Source organism: Pipistrellus kuhlii, unplaced genomic scaffold (genome assembly GCF_014108245.1).
Source record: "Pipistrellus kuhlii isolate mPipKuh1 unplaced genomic scaffold, mPipKuh1.p scaffold_m20_p_2, whole genome shotgun sequence".
NCBI lineage: Eukaryota > Metazoa > Chordata > Mammalia > Chiroptera > Vespertilionidae > Pipistrellus > Pipistrellus kuhlii.
Window position 1 is genome coordinate 26,963,173 of NW_023425515.1, and position 19,001 is coordinate 26,982,173.

General features: G+C 40.2%; 1 protein-coding gene and 1 long non-coding RNA gene across 11 annotated transcripts in view; both read right to left on the reverse strand.

Annotated features, from left to right (window-relative positions):
- TNIK (TRAF2 and NCK interacting kinase) overlaps positions 1-19,001 on the reverse strand; it is a 340,325-nt gene that overhangs the window by 249,125 nt on the left and 72,199 nt on the right. For all 10 annotated transcript variants that reach the window (XR_006742037.1, XM_036448484.2, XM_036448486.2 and 7 more), the window contains exon 2: positions 11,276-11,341. Coding sequence is in view for 9 of the 10 variants with exons in the window: in XM_036448484.2 (XP_036304377.1) it covers positions 11,276-11,341 (66 nt within the window). In the remaining variant the exon portion in view is untranslated. The remainder of the gene's footprint in view (positions 1-11,275; positions 11,342-19,001) is intronic.
- Positions 1,237-3,200, reverse strand: LOC123652603. Its single transcript, XR_006742040.1, has 2 exons — positions 1,807-3,200; positions 1,237-1,585 (listed from the first exon to the last, which is right to left on the reverse strand). It is a non-coding gene; the product is annotated as an uncharacterized LOC123652603 (long non-coding RNA).

Below are 19,001 nucleotides of genomic sequence, written 5' to 3' on the forward strand. Positions count from 1 at the left end.
CTACAGGGACAGGTATAGAACTATGTCCATGAAATCAGTTTTAGAAAGAAGGGAAAACACTCTTCTTTATCCTATTTTTTGCTATGTTGGATGTTAGGCTTTTATTTAAATTGTCGGTATTTAGCTGCTGTTGCTTATTAAATATTACATTTAGTACAGTCTCCTTGATTAATGTGCTTACACAGTTAAGACTAAGCAAAAAGTTACATATATTCCATTAAGAGTATTCCAAACTCAGCAAAACAAAGGAGCGGTGTACTCTTTTATTATTATTTTAAGTTGATTTTTAACCATTTAGTCTGTATTGCCTTGGTGAGATACAAGGTAATGCGTGTCCTGGGCTGCAAGGAGCACAGAGTTTAGAGTGGAAACAGCCCAACGAACATTACAACCCAGTGAGGCCAGTGCAACAAGAAGAGGTCAGCACATGCCCTAGGGCAGGAGGAGGGGCTGCTGCTGAGCCCAGTGCTAAGGGTCTGGAGTGGGCACCATGAATAAACCAGAACTGTGTGCTGTGTGCATGAATGCTGAGCAATGTGGTGCCACTGAAGCCAAGGCAGCAGGATGACAAAAGCGAGATGGGAAATGGGGGGTGGGGTTGGGGGCAGAGGTCTCCTCATGAGGACCTGGGGACTGGAGATATCCTGGGAATCTATGCTGGCAGGGGAGTGTCAGGGGAGTAGGATAGCTGCATGAGGGAGACCCCAACTATTCTTCATCTAAGAACATTCTGCTATTGTAGGGAATATTGGCACTTCCTATGGGAAAAACAATTCCTGCTACAAAAGAAAATAGTTAACATTTAAAGGCAAAGGAGAACCTCATTTTATAAAATTGTAATAAAAATACCCACAGTCCAAAACATTTGAATGAAGAATCCACTAACAACACTTTTAGAACTCATAAAAAATGCTTGTACATTTTTTGTTGACTCTACCTCTACCGGAGAAGAATTTTATTTAGGTATGAAATGGGCAGGAAAATGAAGAGCTTCAGCTACTTCCAGCTTCTTAGAACAGGATGCAGCCAGGCAGGTGCTGGCGGTCAGTCACCTGGAGGATGAATTGGGCTGTGGTGAGTCATGCCGAAGAATGCCAGCCCATGACCAACAGACAAATGGGTAGGACCATTCCAGACTTGCTGGGAGCCAATGTTGCAAGAGATGATCCAGAAAACCATAACCTCCACAATTAAGCTTGCTGGGAATTTTTTTTTTTTTTTTTTTTTTTTTTTTTAAAGCAAGACCAGGAACTCGTGGGAGGAGGGGGAGGAAGGAATGAGGAGTTATTGTTTAATGGCTACAGAGTTTCAGATTGGGAAAATGAATATATTCTGGAGGTGGACTATGGTGATGGCTGCACAACAAGGTGAATGCACTTAATGCCTCTGAACAGTATTTTATGGAATGTAATTTCCCCACAATGAGAGAGAAAGAGAGAGAGAGAGAGAGAGAGCGCAAGCTCACAAGGACTAAAAAGCAGTAAGATTTCTAGTACAGTCTGCCATGAGCCTCACACTGTCTCCTGAATTGGATGCACAGATCAAAACTGAACTTCTCAATAAATACTTTAGAGAAAAGTATCACCTAGAACAGTGGTCGGCAAGCCTCTAATTGCGAGCCACATGCAGCTCTTTGGCCCCTTGAGGGTGGCTCTTCCACAAAATACCACGGCCTGGGCAAATCTATTTTGAAGAAGTGGCACTGGAAGAAGTTTACATTTAAAAAATTTGGTTCTCAAGAGAAATTTCAATTGTTGTACTGTTGCTATTTGGCTCTGTTGACTAATGGGTTTGCCAACCACTGACCTAGAACATGCTAGTGGCCCGCCGAGGTCCGTCCATCCCAACAGGCTATATGATAAAACCACGGGCATGTTTTCTAAAATAGAGCTCCTACCCCCTTAAAGAGACTGGGTTCCTCACATAATGTAGTTCATAACCCTTTCCTGCAGTCTACAAAGATGATACTGTTGTTATTATCATTAGTATGATGACAGCTATTTTGTATGTATTAAGAGTTCTCAGTGAGCCCGCTGCTGTCCTTTCCTTCCTTTGCTGTAGATGGGAACAAATTGGACACAGAAGTTCTACTGGTATGCAGTGCCTTGGAAAGTAAGCAAGAGGGAGGACACACACTCTGCAGAAGGGGTTGTACTCAGCCCTATTTCGAGGCCCTGGCGATACTTCTGGACCTTCACCACCAAGCAAGGCTCCTACTTGGTGGAGTATGCATTTTCTTGCCAAACAGCAGATATTTATTTTGGCACATGCAAGACATCCAGCGGATTTCATAAAGGTTAAGCCACAGAGATAAGAAATTTCTCAGGGCCCTGTTTCATGGATTATGCATTTTAAAGAATCTTAACTCTTCCCTATTAAAAAAACAGTTAAAACTGTGGATAGCTCTGAAGTCTGCGCCTATAATCTTCACAGATTTCATTCTACAGGTTACAAATAGCCCCCACATAATGGCAATCTCACAGTAGCTACCGATTGTTCAATTACTTGAGACTGGCTTATAATCACCAGGTCGTTAAGGGTGTTATGAGAGCTAAAAACTCCAGTCACCGGGCTGTTGTGCGTCACGTTACTTGGCAATTCACTGGCTAGAAATGGAATGAAAGTATTTTGAACGGAAGCAATCTAAACACTTCAAATGAAAGTGCCAAGCCAATAATAGATGCTAATTATAATATAAATAAATGAGTAGATGAGGTAAACAAAGCCCCAGGACAGAGAGAAGAGGGGTAGAAATTGCTCCCTGAAAGCAAAGATACCAAAAGAGCTATTACACAACTTGAGAGGCAATACCTGAGCCCTCTCAAGTCTGGCTATACATTTGAAGCACCTGGGAAGTTCTGGAATCAAGTTTACCAGCCTTCCACCAGACCAACTAGAACCAAAGTTCTATAGAATGTGCAGATGGGTGCAGCTTTTCAAAGCTATCCACATGACTTCTATACCTAGAGGGCTGAGAACCACCAGTAGCAGCAAGAAGTCATACACAGTTCCCTGGGGCAAGTGTTGGTAGCAACTCTGGAGGTCTCACCACCAAGCAGAGAAAGTGGCCCCTCCATATGGCACATGGCACAAAGCTCATGAAGGTGTTCTCCTGGGGCTCACATGTCAACCACCGCATTCATGACGCCCAAAAGATCGTAGCATGAGGTGGCATGGTCTCCGGCCAAATTAGATATAAAGGACACCAAGAACGCAAAGGTGAAAGGTGAAGCACAAAGGTAAGTGTGTTCTGACTTCATCTTCTCTGAATGCTTCTTTCAGATCCTATAATTTTCTACAAAAACAAGACCCTGGAAAGAACTGGCAAACCAGGTTCCCACTGGCACATGTGTTAGGAAGGAGAAAGGGTGACTGAGTGCCTACTGTGAGCCAGGCACTGGCTGAGAGTTTCCACATACATTACACTTCAGTTTTCATAACCCTCCACTGTACTCTTACTAACAGAAAAAGGTCCAAACTCAGAGTAAATTGGCTCTCTTCACACAACTAGAATGAAGCAGAACCAGATGGGCAATCCAGCTCAGCCCTGCTCCAAACTCCTTTTTATTACACTCCTCTCCGCTTATGCAAATGCTCAATTACAATCCAAGATGTACAAATGCCAAGGCCTCGAAGCTTCTTCCAAATCCCCCTCCTACAATCCATTCAGGTCCCCACTCTGTCTGGGCAATATGAATTGCTCCATATTCTACACTCCCACCTCCTCTGTTTGCACATTAATTTTAAGAGTTTTGCTAGTTTGTCTTATCCTTAGAGAAACAGTTCTCAACTGGGGGCAATTTTGCCCCACAGAAGCCATTTGGCAATGTCTGGACTTTGAGGTGTTAACTGGCATCTCATAGGTAGAGGCCAGGGATGCTGATAAACATTCTACAATGCATAGGACAGCCCCCACCACAAAGAGCTGTCTGACACAAATGTCAAGTGTGCTAAGGTTGAGAAATTCTGCCTTGCAATAATAATATGGTTTTATGAATCCTTTCATTTCCTCCCCTAAAAAAATCTCAAGGAATAACTAAGACAATACATATGGAAACATTTAGCACACAGTAGGCACACAGAGTACTAATTAGATAATCTGACTGCACACTTCTGTAGAGTAGGAACCACTTCAATTGGCTCTGCATTATTCCCACACAAAGCATAGAGTCTTTTTCATTGGCTCTAAACAAATGTGAAATACTGAATTCTCTATATTGGAAAACTTTGATTAAAAAAACAAATGCCACTATTATCTAAGAAACACAACATTCTCCCATATTCATTCCTTAACAAATAAGTGAATGGTATAATTCATGATTCATTAGAACAGACTCTGAAAAGCTACATTGCATTCCAAGTATATCATAGAATCGCCTCCATTTCAGGACTATTAATAAGCTTACAATTAAAAAGCTTTGTCCTACATTAACAGAAAGTTAACTAAGAGATCACAATATTCAGATTTGAGAAAATCTAATACAGCAGTTTCAGATTCTTCTCTGCATACCAGGTCAGCTTTGACCATATCAATTCTCAGATTTTGAGTTCAATTTTTCAGGAACAGCCTTAAACTGTAATCACAGCACGACATATAAAACCATGAAAAGTCAAATCTCTGAATGAGTACGTCAGAACTGGTGGACATCACATCTCAGGTTAAGACTTTATGCTTTTATACTTTTCTCAGCTTAGGCCAGTTGGAATCAGCATGGATATCCTAAAGTAAATGATTACAAAACACATTAAAATGAGCATTCATTCAATCAGCCCTACAATGGGATAATCTACAATCATTTTTACAAAGTTTCTGGAGTTGTGGTCCCTGGGTCTTGAACATCAGAATGAACCCATACAATATATTTTTTTATTTTTTTAAAATAAAATTTTATTGTTCATATTATTACAAATGTCCCTCCCCCCCCCCATTGCTCTCCTCCACCAGGTTCCCATCCCACCCTCTGCCCTTTCCCCACCCCCCATTGTCCTCATCCATAGGTGCACAGTTTATGTTCAGTCTCTTCCCACATCCCCCTCTCACCTTTTCCCCAAGAATCATCAGTTCACTCCCCTTCCATACCTCTGATTCTATTATATTCAACAGTTAATATTGTTCATCAGATTTTTTTAAAAATTTTCTAGGTTTTTAGATTCACTTGTTGATAGTTACATATTTGTTGTTCATAATTTTTATCTTTATTTACTTTCTCTTCCAAAAGAACCCCCTTCAGTAATTCATATAATTCTGGTTTGGTGGTGATTAACTCCTTTAGCTTTTTTTTTTTTTAATTAGTGAAGCTCTTTATCTGGCCTTCGATTCTGAGTGATAGCTTTGCTGGGTAGATTATATTTGGCTGTAGGTTCTTACTATTCATCACCTTCAATATTTCTTGCCATTCCCGTCTGGCCTGCATGGTTTCAGTTGAGAAATCAGCTGACAATCGTATAGTTGCTCCTTTATAGGTAACTACCTGCTTTGCTCTTGCTGCTTTTAATATTCTCTCTTTGTCTTTTGCTCTTGGAATTTTAATTATGATTTGTCTTGGTGTGGTCCTCTTTGGGTTCCTTTTGCTTGGAGTTCTGTGCGCTTCCTGGACTTGTAAGTCTAATTCTTTCACCAGGTGGGGGAAGTTTTCTGTCACTATTTCTTTCAGTATGTTTTTGATATCTTGCTCTCTCTCATCTTCTCATCATTCTGATGTTGGTTCCCTTGAAGTTGTCCCAGAGGTTTCTTACATTATCTTCAATTTCTGGATTCTCTTGTCTTCTTGCTTTTGCGAAGGAGTGTCTTCTGGCTCTTTATGCTCTAAATCTTTGACTTGATTCTTGTGATCTTCCATTCTGTTTTTAGGACTCTATATATTTTTTATTTCAGACAATGTATTCTTCATTTCTTGTTGATCCCTTAACATTTCTTGTTGATTCCTTATTAATTCTAGTTGATCCGTTTTCATATCCTCATAAGTCTTATCGACCTTTTCTAGGAAATTCTTGAAAAACCTTATAAGCGTAGATTTGAACTCTATATCCAGTTGTTTTTTGTCCTCAATTTCTTTTGTTTGTGATCTATTTCGTAGTCACATTTTCGCAGCTTCCCTGATGGGGTGGAGTTTCAGGGTGGAGCCTACAGCCTTGGCTTCTATTAGCCCCACCCTATGCCCCTCGTGAGTCTCAGGGTCCTTCAGTACTCACTGCAAGCACCTCTGAGAGAAAGGTGCCCTTGATTTTCGCCTGCTACCAAACAGTTTAGTCTCTCCCCATATGAGCCCAGAACTGGGGTTCAGTTCAGTTGGAAGTGGAGTTGGAGGTGGCATTCAGAGCAGTCCAGAGCTTTTGTCTCCTTCCCGCCAGGGCAATCCCGCGGCACAGCCAACCATCCCTTCTCTGCAAGCAATGTGCGCGCCTCCGGGACCTCCTTTCGCCGCTCCCCCGGGGTTCCGCCTTACAGCCCAGCTCCCTATGGATGAGCCTGGGTCCCCAGGGTCTGGCCTAGAACTGGGGTTCAGAGTAGTCGGAACTGGGGCCCAGCACAGTCAGAGCTTTTATCTCCTTCCTGCTAGGGAATGCCAGCCAGGCAATCAGCCACCCCTTCTCTCCGGCTCCGTTCTCTTGGTGCCCGAGGCGTGTCTCCATACCTTAGGCTTTTACAGCTCCTCTGCACTTCCTTCTGGTTTTCTCCTTGCTTCTCGTTGTAGAATTTCCAGTCAGTCGACTTTCCTGTAGTTCTGGGTAATGTCCATTTTATATTTTAGTTGTATTTTATTGAAATTGTTGTGTGCGGCTGCAGCTAGGTCTTTACCTGTTCAGCCATCTTGGATTCTCTCCCCATACAATATTTAATTAATGTGCAGATTCCTGGACCGTATCCCAGATCTACTGAATCAAAATTTCAGAGGTTGGGCCTGGAAATCCACATTTTAAATAAGTTCCCAAATATTCATTTTATACACTCAAATTTGAGAATCTCTGCCAGGAAACTGAATCCCAGAAAATGGATTTGCCTCATTTTGTAAACTTCCAGCATGGATCTTGATTATACAGATTATTTGACAATCCATTTAATATAAACTCAAAATCCACCTCCAACTATAAGAAAACAAGTAGAGCATTTTGTTGATTACTTTTGTGCAAATATGCATTTTCTGAAATAAGCAGACTGATATTTTATGGAAAATACTGAAAAAAATTATCAAAATAATTATTAAGGAAAATAAAGATCAATTCTGGGACCTATAATGGTTAATATCTATTATATTCCAGACTGTGGATACAGTGATGGCTAGACAGTATAGGTCCCTATCCTTATTTTTATTTTATTTATGTATTGAAATTATTTATATATGTATATACATAAACAAAGAAGTAAGGTAATTTCAGAGAGTGGCAATAAGACAGGTTGATGTGATAAAGTCTGTAAGGGAGAGAGGCAAAGGGGGTGGTTGGCTGTATTAGATATAAGGATAAAAAGTGGTTTCATTGAGGACGTAACTTTTCAAGCTGAGAAGTACCCAGACCTAAGAGGGTCGGGGGAAAGTGTTCTAGGCAGAGGGAACTGTAACTATAAAGACTCTAAGGGGAGAACAAGGTTCTCTTCAAATTATTATAGGAATTAAATAAAAAGTCAAATAATACATATGAAATGTTTTATGAAGTAGGAAACTATGTAAAAGTATAAAGCATTATTTTTACTAATATATTAGAATAGTTTCAGGACAGAAGCCAAGATAACAAAGGGCATCAGGTCTGTGGCATATGAAGAATTAATTAGGCAATTGAGGTTACATTGTCTGGGAAGCAAAGAGACACAAGTATGTGTTTGGAGGAAGTAGGGAGAAGTCTTCAAATACCCGAGGGAGTCTGTTCTTGTGGAAGAGGACTTAATTTTTTTTTTTTAATAGTTTTGAGGGTATGGTAAAAATTTTTGGAAGCCAAAATCTTAATCCAATATGATAATGAACATTCAAAAAGAGTTACAGGAAAATGGACCAACTGTGAGATAGTGAGCTCCACATGACGGGAGGTGATCAAGGATGGGTTGAATAGACAGCTGACATTGTAATGATTGGACTAGGTGATCTAAGAGGACCTTTGTAATCCTTTGAAAACACACACATGCGCACACACATACACACATACACACATACACACACAGTGCTCTCTCTCACAAACACAATAACCACCAAGATGGCCTCTTTACTTCATCCTTTAGAACCTTAAAGAAATTTCAAGAGAAACATGAGCTATACTGAGATATATCAACTTCCTAATTCATACTGACACCCAGGACTAAAGGGCAAATTAAGATATGGGATAGATAACATTCATTTTTAAAATCTGTAGCTATGATTCAATGGTGTTTTAATAACAAACACTTAATCATTATTTCAAATTATCAAAATAATTACTGTTTTAACAAAAATATGTTGGGATTTCATTAGTTCCCAATAGGTAGTATCCCAATAAACAGTCAAAATATTGAACAAATAGATAGGTATCCTTTCATTGGCAGGTTTCTTAAAGGGAGCCATAAGCCCAAGATGATGGTTTCCTCATAAAAACTCCTGAGGAAGAAGAATCACTATTGTTTATAATTGTGTATTCTATCCTATAAATAAAGTAAAAAATAAAATAAAATAAAAAGACACTGAGTTGCCACTTGACCACCTGGAGCCAAAATGCTAAAGATAAACAAATCTAGTCTTCCACAAACGGATAGAACAAGGTAGATTTGAAAGTAAGAGGAGAAGCTACTTTGAAAAGCTAATCATTACTAAATGACCTTTACATAAAATACTTATATTTCCACATCCTGGTGTATGTGGCTTACATACAGACTTACCTCAGGAAATACTCTTTTAATATCTACATACACTTTTTGTTTCTTAAAAACTAGTTGTAAATTAAGTTAAATTATTACCCTCTGAGAATAGCTTATAATGAATCTTTCTATAAAATAAAGACTGTGTCCATATAATTGTTTGTAAAATTATACCTTAATATGTGAAATCCAGGGACACCACAAGCAAAATTACAAAAAAATTAAAATCAAAGATTTAACACCTAATATAAAGGAAATATTTATCATAGAGCTATTTTTGTATAGGAATCTCTTCCTAAGACTATACAATTGCTATTTATGCCAGCAATATTTTAGAAATATACCTAGTCCATAAAAGTTAAATATAACCAATAATGTAAACAATCACTTCTTAAAAGTTATTTTTCTTTAGGTTCACACACAAGTTCAAATTCTGCTACTTTATTAAGTTTTAATCCCTTAGAACTCAAGGTAACAGCAGAACTGGATTAGTGGCTCAGGAAACCCAAGTGTCTCTCTGTTCATGAGCGAGTGCCACCTACTATCATCTGGGTTGTCTAAGAACTGAATCCTTAACTGGGTAGGGAGTTATTTCTAACTACATTCTCACTTGACCAATGCACAGAAAAGCTGTGATGCCACAAAACAATACCTAGGGTTAGAGAAGGAGACCAAGTCTCCTGTCGCAATGTCCAATGGGTTCACCATAACCATTCTTGGCAGTCTCAGCTTGAGAGGTGCCCAAGTTTTGTATCAACCACTAAGAGAATGGCACCCATTAGAATAATAATGTTAACAATATGATTGGTAAAAACCTTTCTTCACTAAAAAGATCTGAGACATCTTGCCATTTGTTTCAGTACAAGATATTAGGGATAATTCTGGGTTTTCTAAACCTTCTCACCCCAAATTAAACTTCTTTGTCATCTTCTCTTGCAAGAGTGTACAGTCTACCCCTTGGATTTGGGGATCATCCTACAAATGTGTACTCTATAGGTGGAAAGCACAATAAAATGGAATCGTTCTAAGAAATGGCACCATGAAACCAACAGCATGCTACAGAGTTGCTCCTCCATCCTGATAGCAAATTAGAAGTAATTTTCTGCCTAAATCAGAGCTTAATTCTTTAGTTCACTTTAATTCACAAGTTCAATCCAATTTCCCAAAATGCAATAATACAATCTTCCAACCTCATTATCATCATTGAAAGTATTTAAAAGCATTTGCTGAGACACATTTCTTTCTTGTGTCAGGCAGGATCAACGTCAAATGAACATCTTGGATACACTACATTCTGTCTCACTGTGGAGGGTTGACATTTTAAGAAATAATGGTTTCTTGCAAGAGAAAATTTTTCCTTGGAGTGAACACCAAAGGGTACTACATCCAGTAAATATAGGTTGAAATATGATTCTGGTTTTAAAAACCAGATCTCAAAATTACTATATAAGTACATACATACATGTATATACTTGACATACATACATGTATATACTTGACATTCTCTATGATTAGAAATCTTATTATCCTGATGACTTTCTACAATAATTTGAATCAGCTAAGTGTACTTTAGGCCTCATAGAAGAATTTTTAAAAATAAAACAAAAGATAATTAGTAATGGAAATGCCATCCCATATCACTACCACTCAGGAAAATGATGGGATATTTCCCTAGAAACAATCATAAGGAAACAGTTGGTTTATTTTGAAGGCAGTTATTTCAATAGCATATTCACTAAAACCCCCTGAGTTTTAGTCTAAAAACAGATCATTTCCATTTCCTTTTGATAATCAGAAAGGGAATCAACCCACATTTTAAACAACCATTTTTTGAGATCACTTACTGGGGAACAGTAAAATGCTTTTAAAAGCATTTTGGGGGAGACATTTTAAGCAGAAATTAGTAAAAGGGCAAGAAGGACTTCTTATTCCTCAGCTCAACCTCAACTCAACCTTAACTTTTAATTATTTCATATCTTATAAAAAGTCATTGCTGCATTCGGCCTTTGCTTTGTGAGGTAGCCAGTTTTCTCCTAACACTGTTCACCAAACTCATTTAACTCATGCCCTAAGCCAATAACAAATCTACTCTTCCAGCTGTGATACTTTAATAGCTTAAATTTCTAAAGTAAATGGCATCCTTTGCTCCTTTAAAAACCAGTCTGGCAATGATTAAAGTAAAGGAAACTAACCACCTGAAGAACTTCAAATATGCAGACATGTGTCAGATATAAACACTGTAATACATAATGACTGGAAAGGCCCGAATCCCAGAATCCAGTTTAGGCAATGGGACTACACGTATATTTAAAATGGTGGAGAGTCAACTTACAAGTACAGTATATTATTTCATTTCCAATCTGTTATAAGGCATATATGAGCAAGAATAGATAGCACTGCAACTCAGCATTCATGAACCCAAACACATAAGCCATGTTCAAACTCAACTGAACTTACCTTATACACTTGCCCATATGTTCCATTTCCAACAAGTTCCACCAATTCAAAGATCCCTGCAGGATCCTGAAAGAAAATAAACAAACCATAAAAATTCAAACAATATTCCAGGCATTGTCTTAATTAAAAGCAAATAGTTATTTGACATACACAAATAAATAACAACTTTAGCTTTGGGGCTATGATGTGTTAATATTGAATACTATTAAACTTTAATTCCGTTGCACCTATGAAATTAGTCAAAACCCATTTTGTTTCTATTTTATATTTCTATGAGATGTGTTAAAATCAGATAAAAAGAGACATGACTGCCACTGAAACAATTAAACAACAACAACTTACATTTCTCACTGCAAATGGAAATATACTTGCTGATACATCAAGACAAAATTTACAATAGGCAAGATCTGGAAATAGCCCAAGTGCCCATCCGTAGATGAGTGGATAAAAATAGCTGTGGTACATTTATACCATGGAATACTATGCAGCAATAAAAAAAGAAGGGATCTCTTACCCTTTGAGACAGCATGGAGAGACCTGGAGAGTATTATGCTAAGCAAAATAAACTATTATAGTCAGAGAAAGACAAGTATCACATGATCTCATTCATATGTGTAATCTAATGAACAAGATAAACTGATGAGCAAAATAGATCCAGAGGCATAGAAGCATGTGGAACCTCAGAGGAAAGGTGGGGGAGGGTAGGTAGGTGGGCAGAGATCAAAGAACTTGCATGCATATATGCATAACCCATGGACACAGACAAGAGGGTGATGAAGGCCTTGGATGGGCAATGGGGGCAGGGGTCAATGGGGGGGAAAAGGGATGTATGTAACACTTTCAATAATAAAGATATAATTTAAAGATAAAATGAGAGACCCATCATCTTGGGGTTCTAATTTTTGATATCTTCCTCTTTGAAAATTCTGCACTGCTTGTTGTGTTGAACACTGGCAGTCAAGAAAGTGGTACTCTTCTTACCTAGGTGGTCACCATGGAAGCAACACCCCTGCCCCCCTCAGTGGTGTTGGATTCATCTCCCCTCTCTATGATACCACCTCTGCAAAATACCCTTTTGCAGGTGGCTTCCAGCTCCTGCAGTACCTGAGGAATACCTGTAGGCGTTAGAATGCAAACTAAATAGGAGAATTATGCAGATTCTTACCACTAAATGTGTCTGCCTAACCTCAGTGTCAGCTGAATGTTAGGATGCTCAACAAATGTTGAACAACTGAAGCTATTCTTACTGAATCACTATCCCAAAAAATTGAAAAGAAAAATCAAAGGCTGTAAAATTCAACTCAGGGGCAGAAACTGACGTTGACCTCTACCGATTCCTAACTGGACAGAGATTGTTCCTGGAAAAGCCTATCTCAAGAATGACAAACTCACACATCCACAGGGGCCAAGAAAATGGCCTAAGTGTGAAGCAGGGTAGCTGAGGCATATGGCAGACCAAAGTCAGGTCTCCTTTGGGGGGGGTTGGAGGGGGTAAAATTTTATGTCGCTGGAACAATTATACCGTAAACCTATGAACACAGTATTGCCAGGTCTAAAGATTTTTTTTAAAGAAAAACAGAACAATTTGTTTAATCTGAGATTGCCTCTTTTTTTTTTTATTGATCTTTATTGTTCAGCGTATTATGTATGTCCCCGCATTGCTCCACTCCACCCAATTCCCACCCTACCCCAGACCTTCACCTAATCTTTAAATGTTAGGCAACAACTCACTTAAAACACACACACACACACACACACACACACACACACAAAAAAAAAAAAAAAAAAAAAAAAAAAAAAAGAGGGGGAAAAAAAACAACAACTCTGAACGACAAATAAAAGACTACCACCTCTGGCCTAAAACCATGACTATAGCTAGTCAACACTCACAAATTATGAGAATGCTGCCACATATTATTGCAGTCTCTGAGACAGAATGGGGAAGCCTATGCTGGGGTTGCAGACAGATCTGGGTTGAACACCAGCTTTGCCGCACCTGGCTATGACCCTAGGACGCCCTGGAGAGCAATCTAGTCTGTGAGCAGATAAAACGGGATGGCCTCTACCTAGCAGAGCTCCAGTAAAGAACAAGTGAGGGTCCAGCACCATGCCTTGACCATAGTCAGCCATCAATTAATATCAAATAATAACATTTATGATGAGGAATTTCACACCATTAGTAGCACAGAAATGAAGAGGGGCTGCTTCGGGCTGCTACTCGTGAGGAAGGAAACAAATGAGTTGGATGTGACATATTACAATTCTTCTTTAAAGTTACAGTTTTTAGAAAAATCAGGCCCAAGAAAAGCCCTTTGCAATGTGCCTTCAAAGAGTCCACATAGAAAATAAATGCAAAACAAGTAAAATGAAAAACCCAACAGTTGAAGCAGTTAGTCACTGAGAAAATAGGAATTAGCGCTATCCATTATAATAAAGCCAGAAGGGCAAGAAACCACAATTGCAGACTTGTGTACCGACAGATCAAACCGTCCAGAAGTTCCAGCTAAACCCCATCTGGTCAGGGAGGTGTGGACACCTTTCCAGATGGAACCAGGGAACAGGAGAACACCGTATGGGCCGAAAGTTCTGTCTACCGAGCCCGCATCACTAAAAGACATGATCAGGGCCACCTGTAAGGCCTCAGGATAGGAAAGAAAAATTATTCAACTACTAGGCAGCAGGTTTTATTGAAAATGAATTAGAAACAAATGAGAAAAAGGGAAAAAGAAACCCACAAATGGTGGCAGCTGCTGTTTGTTTCTAAGCTGTGCTTCCCGTAGTTTGTTTGCTCAGTGCTGTTTCTGCAACAAATTTCAAGGGGGATTCTACATTTGCTTGAAATATCTCAATTGTGTTTTCAACATTCATTTTTCACACACACACACACACACACACAAAGAAGAAGAAAAAAAGAACGAGAGTGGGGGGGGGGGCAATGCAGGACGATGGCTACTAGCTGCCTTAAGGAGTGTGGGAAGAGTAAGAGGGGTGGAGAGCAAAGGGTGGGAAGAGAAACAGGGTGCAGAGCTGGGACCAGCTTCTACACCCAAGGGTTATCCCACCTCATGGATCCCTCCTCAGGGCTGGGTTTAATGGTTAGGTCTCTGGAGGAGCTGAGCAGCTAACTTCTAGGCTCTTTCCTTCCTTGAGTAGGCCATACTGAGCATACGGCCCAACCAATCGGAGCCAAGGAGGCTCAATGCTGAACTTGGGAAGAGGTTTCCTCCACTGGACATGTCCAAGGGGATCAGAAGCAAAGGTCAGAGGGACTGCAGACTTTGATTGGTGTCCCCTCTTGGGTAAGCAACCAAACTGAAAACAATCATCGACTTAGGTTGGTTCCCTAGGAGATAGACTCTGAAAATCTCTGAGATTTACCCAGAGGGAGTCTGTTGGTGTATGTGCAGTGGGGGAGTGAAGGGAGAAGAACTTGACTAAGCAGACAGAAGGGTTCAGCAGGATTCACAAGAGCTATGAATCTGGGATGACTCTTCAAAACTATCCTACCTTGAGGAAGGGGAGCCTTTGTACTCCACCTCCATTGACTCATCATTGTAGGCTGTCCTCCATCCCCCTCCCAGAGGTTATAATATTGGGGAAAGCAACATGCTTCAGCTGAGGACAATTCCCAGGTGAGAACCATCCCTACCTGCCTATGCTCCCAGCAGGTGGACAACGAGGGCCTCAGCTGTGGAGAGGGCATCTGGGTGACATACGGCAGCATCCACTACAAGCCTCGTAGCTAGAAATAAGTAACTATTTGGAACTAGAATGAACTAGAAAGAATCTATAAGCACCTATGTTTACAATATGCTGACAATAATAAGGCAAAATGGCACAATACACAGAGTCATGGTATTTGCAAGAAAGGGCTCTCAGAGACCCTAGGAAGCAGAAGGCAGAGATGTTGTTCAGGACACTTGAACTTAGCACTGACCATGAGCTTCCTTCTCCTCTACCACCAATTTAAGTATCAGGAAAGCTGGAATATTCTCTTCCACAAATGCATGTAATTTTTAGTTATGTTCTTAAGGAATAGTGATAGAACTTAAACATGGTAAGCATTCAGCTGTTTTTTTGGGTTTTTTTTTCTCACTCTTATAGGATTCTAAATGTACACTGGACTCTTGAACAAAAAGGTTGGAACTGTATGGGTCCACTTACATGCATATTTTTTTCAATAAATACTATAAATGTATTTTCTCTTCTTTATGATTTTCTTATCATTTTATTTTCTCTAGCTTACTTTATTTACTGTAATAATATGCTATATTGTACATATAACACACAGAATACATGTTAATCAATTGTGTATGATATTACTAAGGCTTCCAGTCAAAATAGTTAAGTTTTATTGTGGGGAGTCAAAAGATATACGTGGATATTCACCCTCATGGGGGATCAGTGTCCCAAGCCCTCGTGTTGTTCAAGACTCATCTGTAATTTCTCCCTGCAATCCCCTATTTTTAGTGTGTGTGGTTTGTTTGTTTTTAATCAGTCCTGTCCTAGTTGTCCTTTTTGTGGCATTTATGTTGCTGAGTACCACACTCTTGTTGAAAACATATCCCCTCCTTTGTCTTCCAATACACCACTCAGTCTCTCTCAAGGATTCTGTTTCTTCTGTCTATACCTTAAAGGAAGGTTGTTCATGTGCTAATGACTTTAATCTCCAAACTAGAGGCCCAGTGCACAGGATTCATGCACTGCTGGGGGGCATGGCCTGTGGGGATCGGTCCACTGTGGGAGCGCAGCTCATCCCAGTCTGCCAGACAGCTGTGGACCCGCCCTCTGAGTGGCTGCTCCCTGGTCTGGCATCTTGTGTGGATCTGGAGCACTCGCCTGTCCAGGGGACCCAATTGTGGCCAAGCCCAGAGACAACAGCACTGAGAGGTGGTGGAGTAGGCCTCAATCCTGCAATGGCCAACCTCCAGGGTCAGCTCTGTGAGACTGGTGGCGGCACTATGTGGCCTGTGAGCATCCGGAGGAGGTGGCAAGGAGTGAGGAGGAAGAGCCTGGGGTGAGGAGGTGAAGATGGCAGCCTGGGTTCCTGCTTGTTAGCCAGGGGTTCACAGCAGGAACATCCGCTCATCATGGTCAGCCAAGCAGCATTCCTACTGTGGTAGCGCACTGACCCCCAGGGAGAAGCTCTTGCACTGAGCGTCTGCCCTCTGGTGGTCAGTACGCATCATAGTGACCGGTCAACTGGTCATTCTGGTTGTTCCACCATTTGGTCCTTGGGCTTTTGTTATATAAGATACCCACCGTACCCATCTATTCCACTCCATTCACATGAGCAGGCTTCACCATCACTTGCTGGGACCGTTTACTTTCACTCAATTCTTCCCTCCTTTCACTCTATCCTTCTAGCCAATCTTTCTAAAATAAACATTTTTAAACACAACACGCCATGCTTTAAAATTCTACATGATGTGGTCCAAATTGAAACCAAGATCCTTTCATTCTTGGGCCCGCCTTTCATTTTCAGCTTTGTGTTTCATCATTTTGTCCTATAATCAACCACCTCACACACCACACTCGGTCATGTCTTGGTGTCTTGGTTCATATTATCTGTCTGCCAAGATTATGCCATTCTCTAACAGGCAGCCTATCCTCTGGGAAGCCTTTCTGAGGTTCGTGCCACCTCCTCTCTGCACTTACAGCATGTTGTGCGTAAGTTCTATGATAACAGCTTTTGCATAGTACTCTACCCTCTTCCATTTCTCTCCTCTGATGAATTATGCCCTGAGAGCAGGGACTGTAACATATTTATTTTAGTATTTCCCAGCACTTAGCACAGTGTCCCGCACATAACTGCTAGCAATAGCTATTTACTGAATAAGGTTGATGTCTCATTCCCAATTCTTTCCAACATATGTAGAAAAAAAGTCACCAGCCCTAACTGGTTTGGCTCAGTGGATAGAGTGTCAGCCTGCGGACTGAAAGGTCCCAGATTTGATTCCGGTCAAGGGCCCTGGGTTGCAGGCACATCCCCAGTGAGAGGTGTGCAGGAGGCAGCTGATTAATATTTCTCTCTCATCGATGTTTCTAACTCTATCCCTCTTCCTTCTTCTCTGTAAAAAATCAATAAAATATATTTTTTTAAAGAAAAAAGTCACCAAAAATCAGAATTTTTCAAAGGTTCTAAAAAGCCTAGGTCCTTTCTTTTTCAATCTAGGCAAGCCATCCCAGCCATTGCCTCGTAGATCCCCCTTGCCCTGCTCTCTATTGCACAAAATGGTCCCATGCAAAGCTCCTACGGTATTCCCAGGTCTGAAGAAAATGCATAAAACCCATTGGTGCAAGCTGGGCCTCATGTGCATTGCGAAAGATGGGCTGTCAGGATGCAACTCGGTACAATGCAAGGCGGGGAAGATGCTCTTCCTAATGACTATGTTACAAAGACAGGAAAGCTAAGAGACAAGAATCAGCTTAATTCTCCCTCTTGTATTTGCTTAGCCGCTCCTAAAGCCAGGGTGGGCAGCAGGAAAGAAGGTTACATACACCAAGGAGAAAAGAGCAAATCGTTGACATTTACCAAAGTCAGGAATCCCTATTGGCTATGCATGCCTTTATTCAGATCATAACCTTTGCTGGGAGGCTGAAAAGAAAATTTAATTCTAAGGTAGAGTTGTTTACATTATTTCATAATGAAATGTAACTACATTTCAGAAGGCAAGCAGTTGCATGAAAGAAATGTAACTTTCTAACAAGTACTGATAAAGGCAAATTTAGTTAGTTATCATCGTAAAATTTATGATAGCTACCATCTCATGAGTATTTTTGTACCAGGCACTATTCTAAGCGTTTTCCAGAATTAGGTCATTTCATTACCACTGCTCTATCAAGTGGATCCTTCTGTTGTCTTTGCTTTACAGATGACGAAACTGAGACACAGCATTTGGTCCAAGTCACACCACCAATGAGTAGATGAGCAGGAACACATACCAAACCCTGGGCCCTTAACCACTCAGTGCTCCATCAGCTTCATGGAATCCACATTCCCAACCTTTGACTTGTCATTTGCTGGTTCTCCAGCCTTGGGCAAGTTTCATATCTGCTCTGAGTCACCGTTTCCTTATCTCTAAAATGGGGACAAAATTACCTTCCTCACACAGCTACTTTAAGGAGTGTGGAAATGTCTGGACTAGCTCAGGGCCTGATACACAATAGGATGTCCATAAATATTAACCCCCTTCTTTCCTTCCTTTTTCTTTGAAAAGGAGTTTATTTAATATACAAAAAGCAAACAAACAACAGAAAATTCAGTCTGTATTTCATATATTTGCAACTAATAAAACCAGGAAAAGAAAACCTATTGTTTTTTTAATCAACATCAATACTTAGTAAACTGGGTCAGATATTTATGTGCATACAGATGTCTCTTTAGAAATAAGTGAGACTCTTGGGAAGACACGTTAACTTCTTGGGGCTCCTGGGATGTTACAATAAATTTTCTCTTCTGTCAGTTGAAATTCAAGAATTCAGACAACAGTGGCAAGCTTAAGCCTGACTTCACAGCGGGGTGGAGAGATTTAAGTCCTAGAGGTTAATATGCTTAGCCACTGAGTTATGCTTTAATTCTTCCAGGTCCCCCGAATGATACTGGATTTATCATGACCCTAAATAACATCTCTAGGCCAAATCCCAAACTAGGATGACTATTCCTTAGCCTCATAAAAGATGACACATATTCCTCCCAAATGAAAATGAAATTAAGAGAGAGATG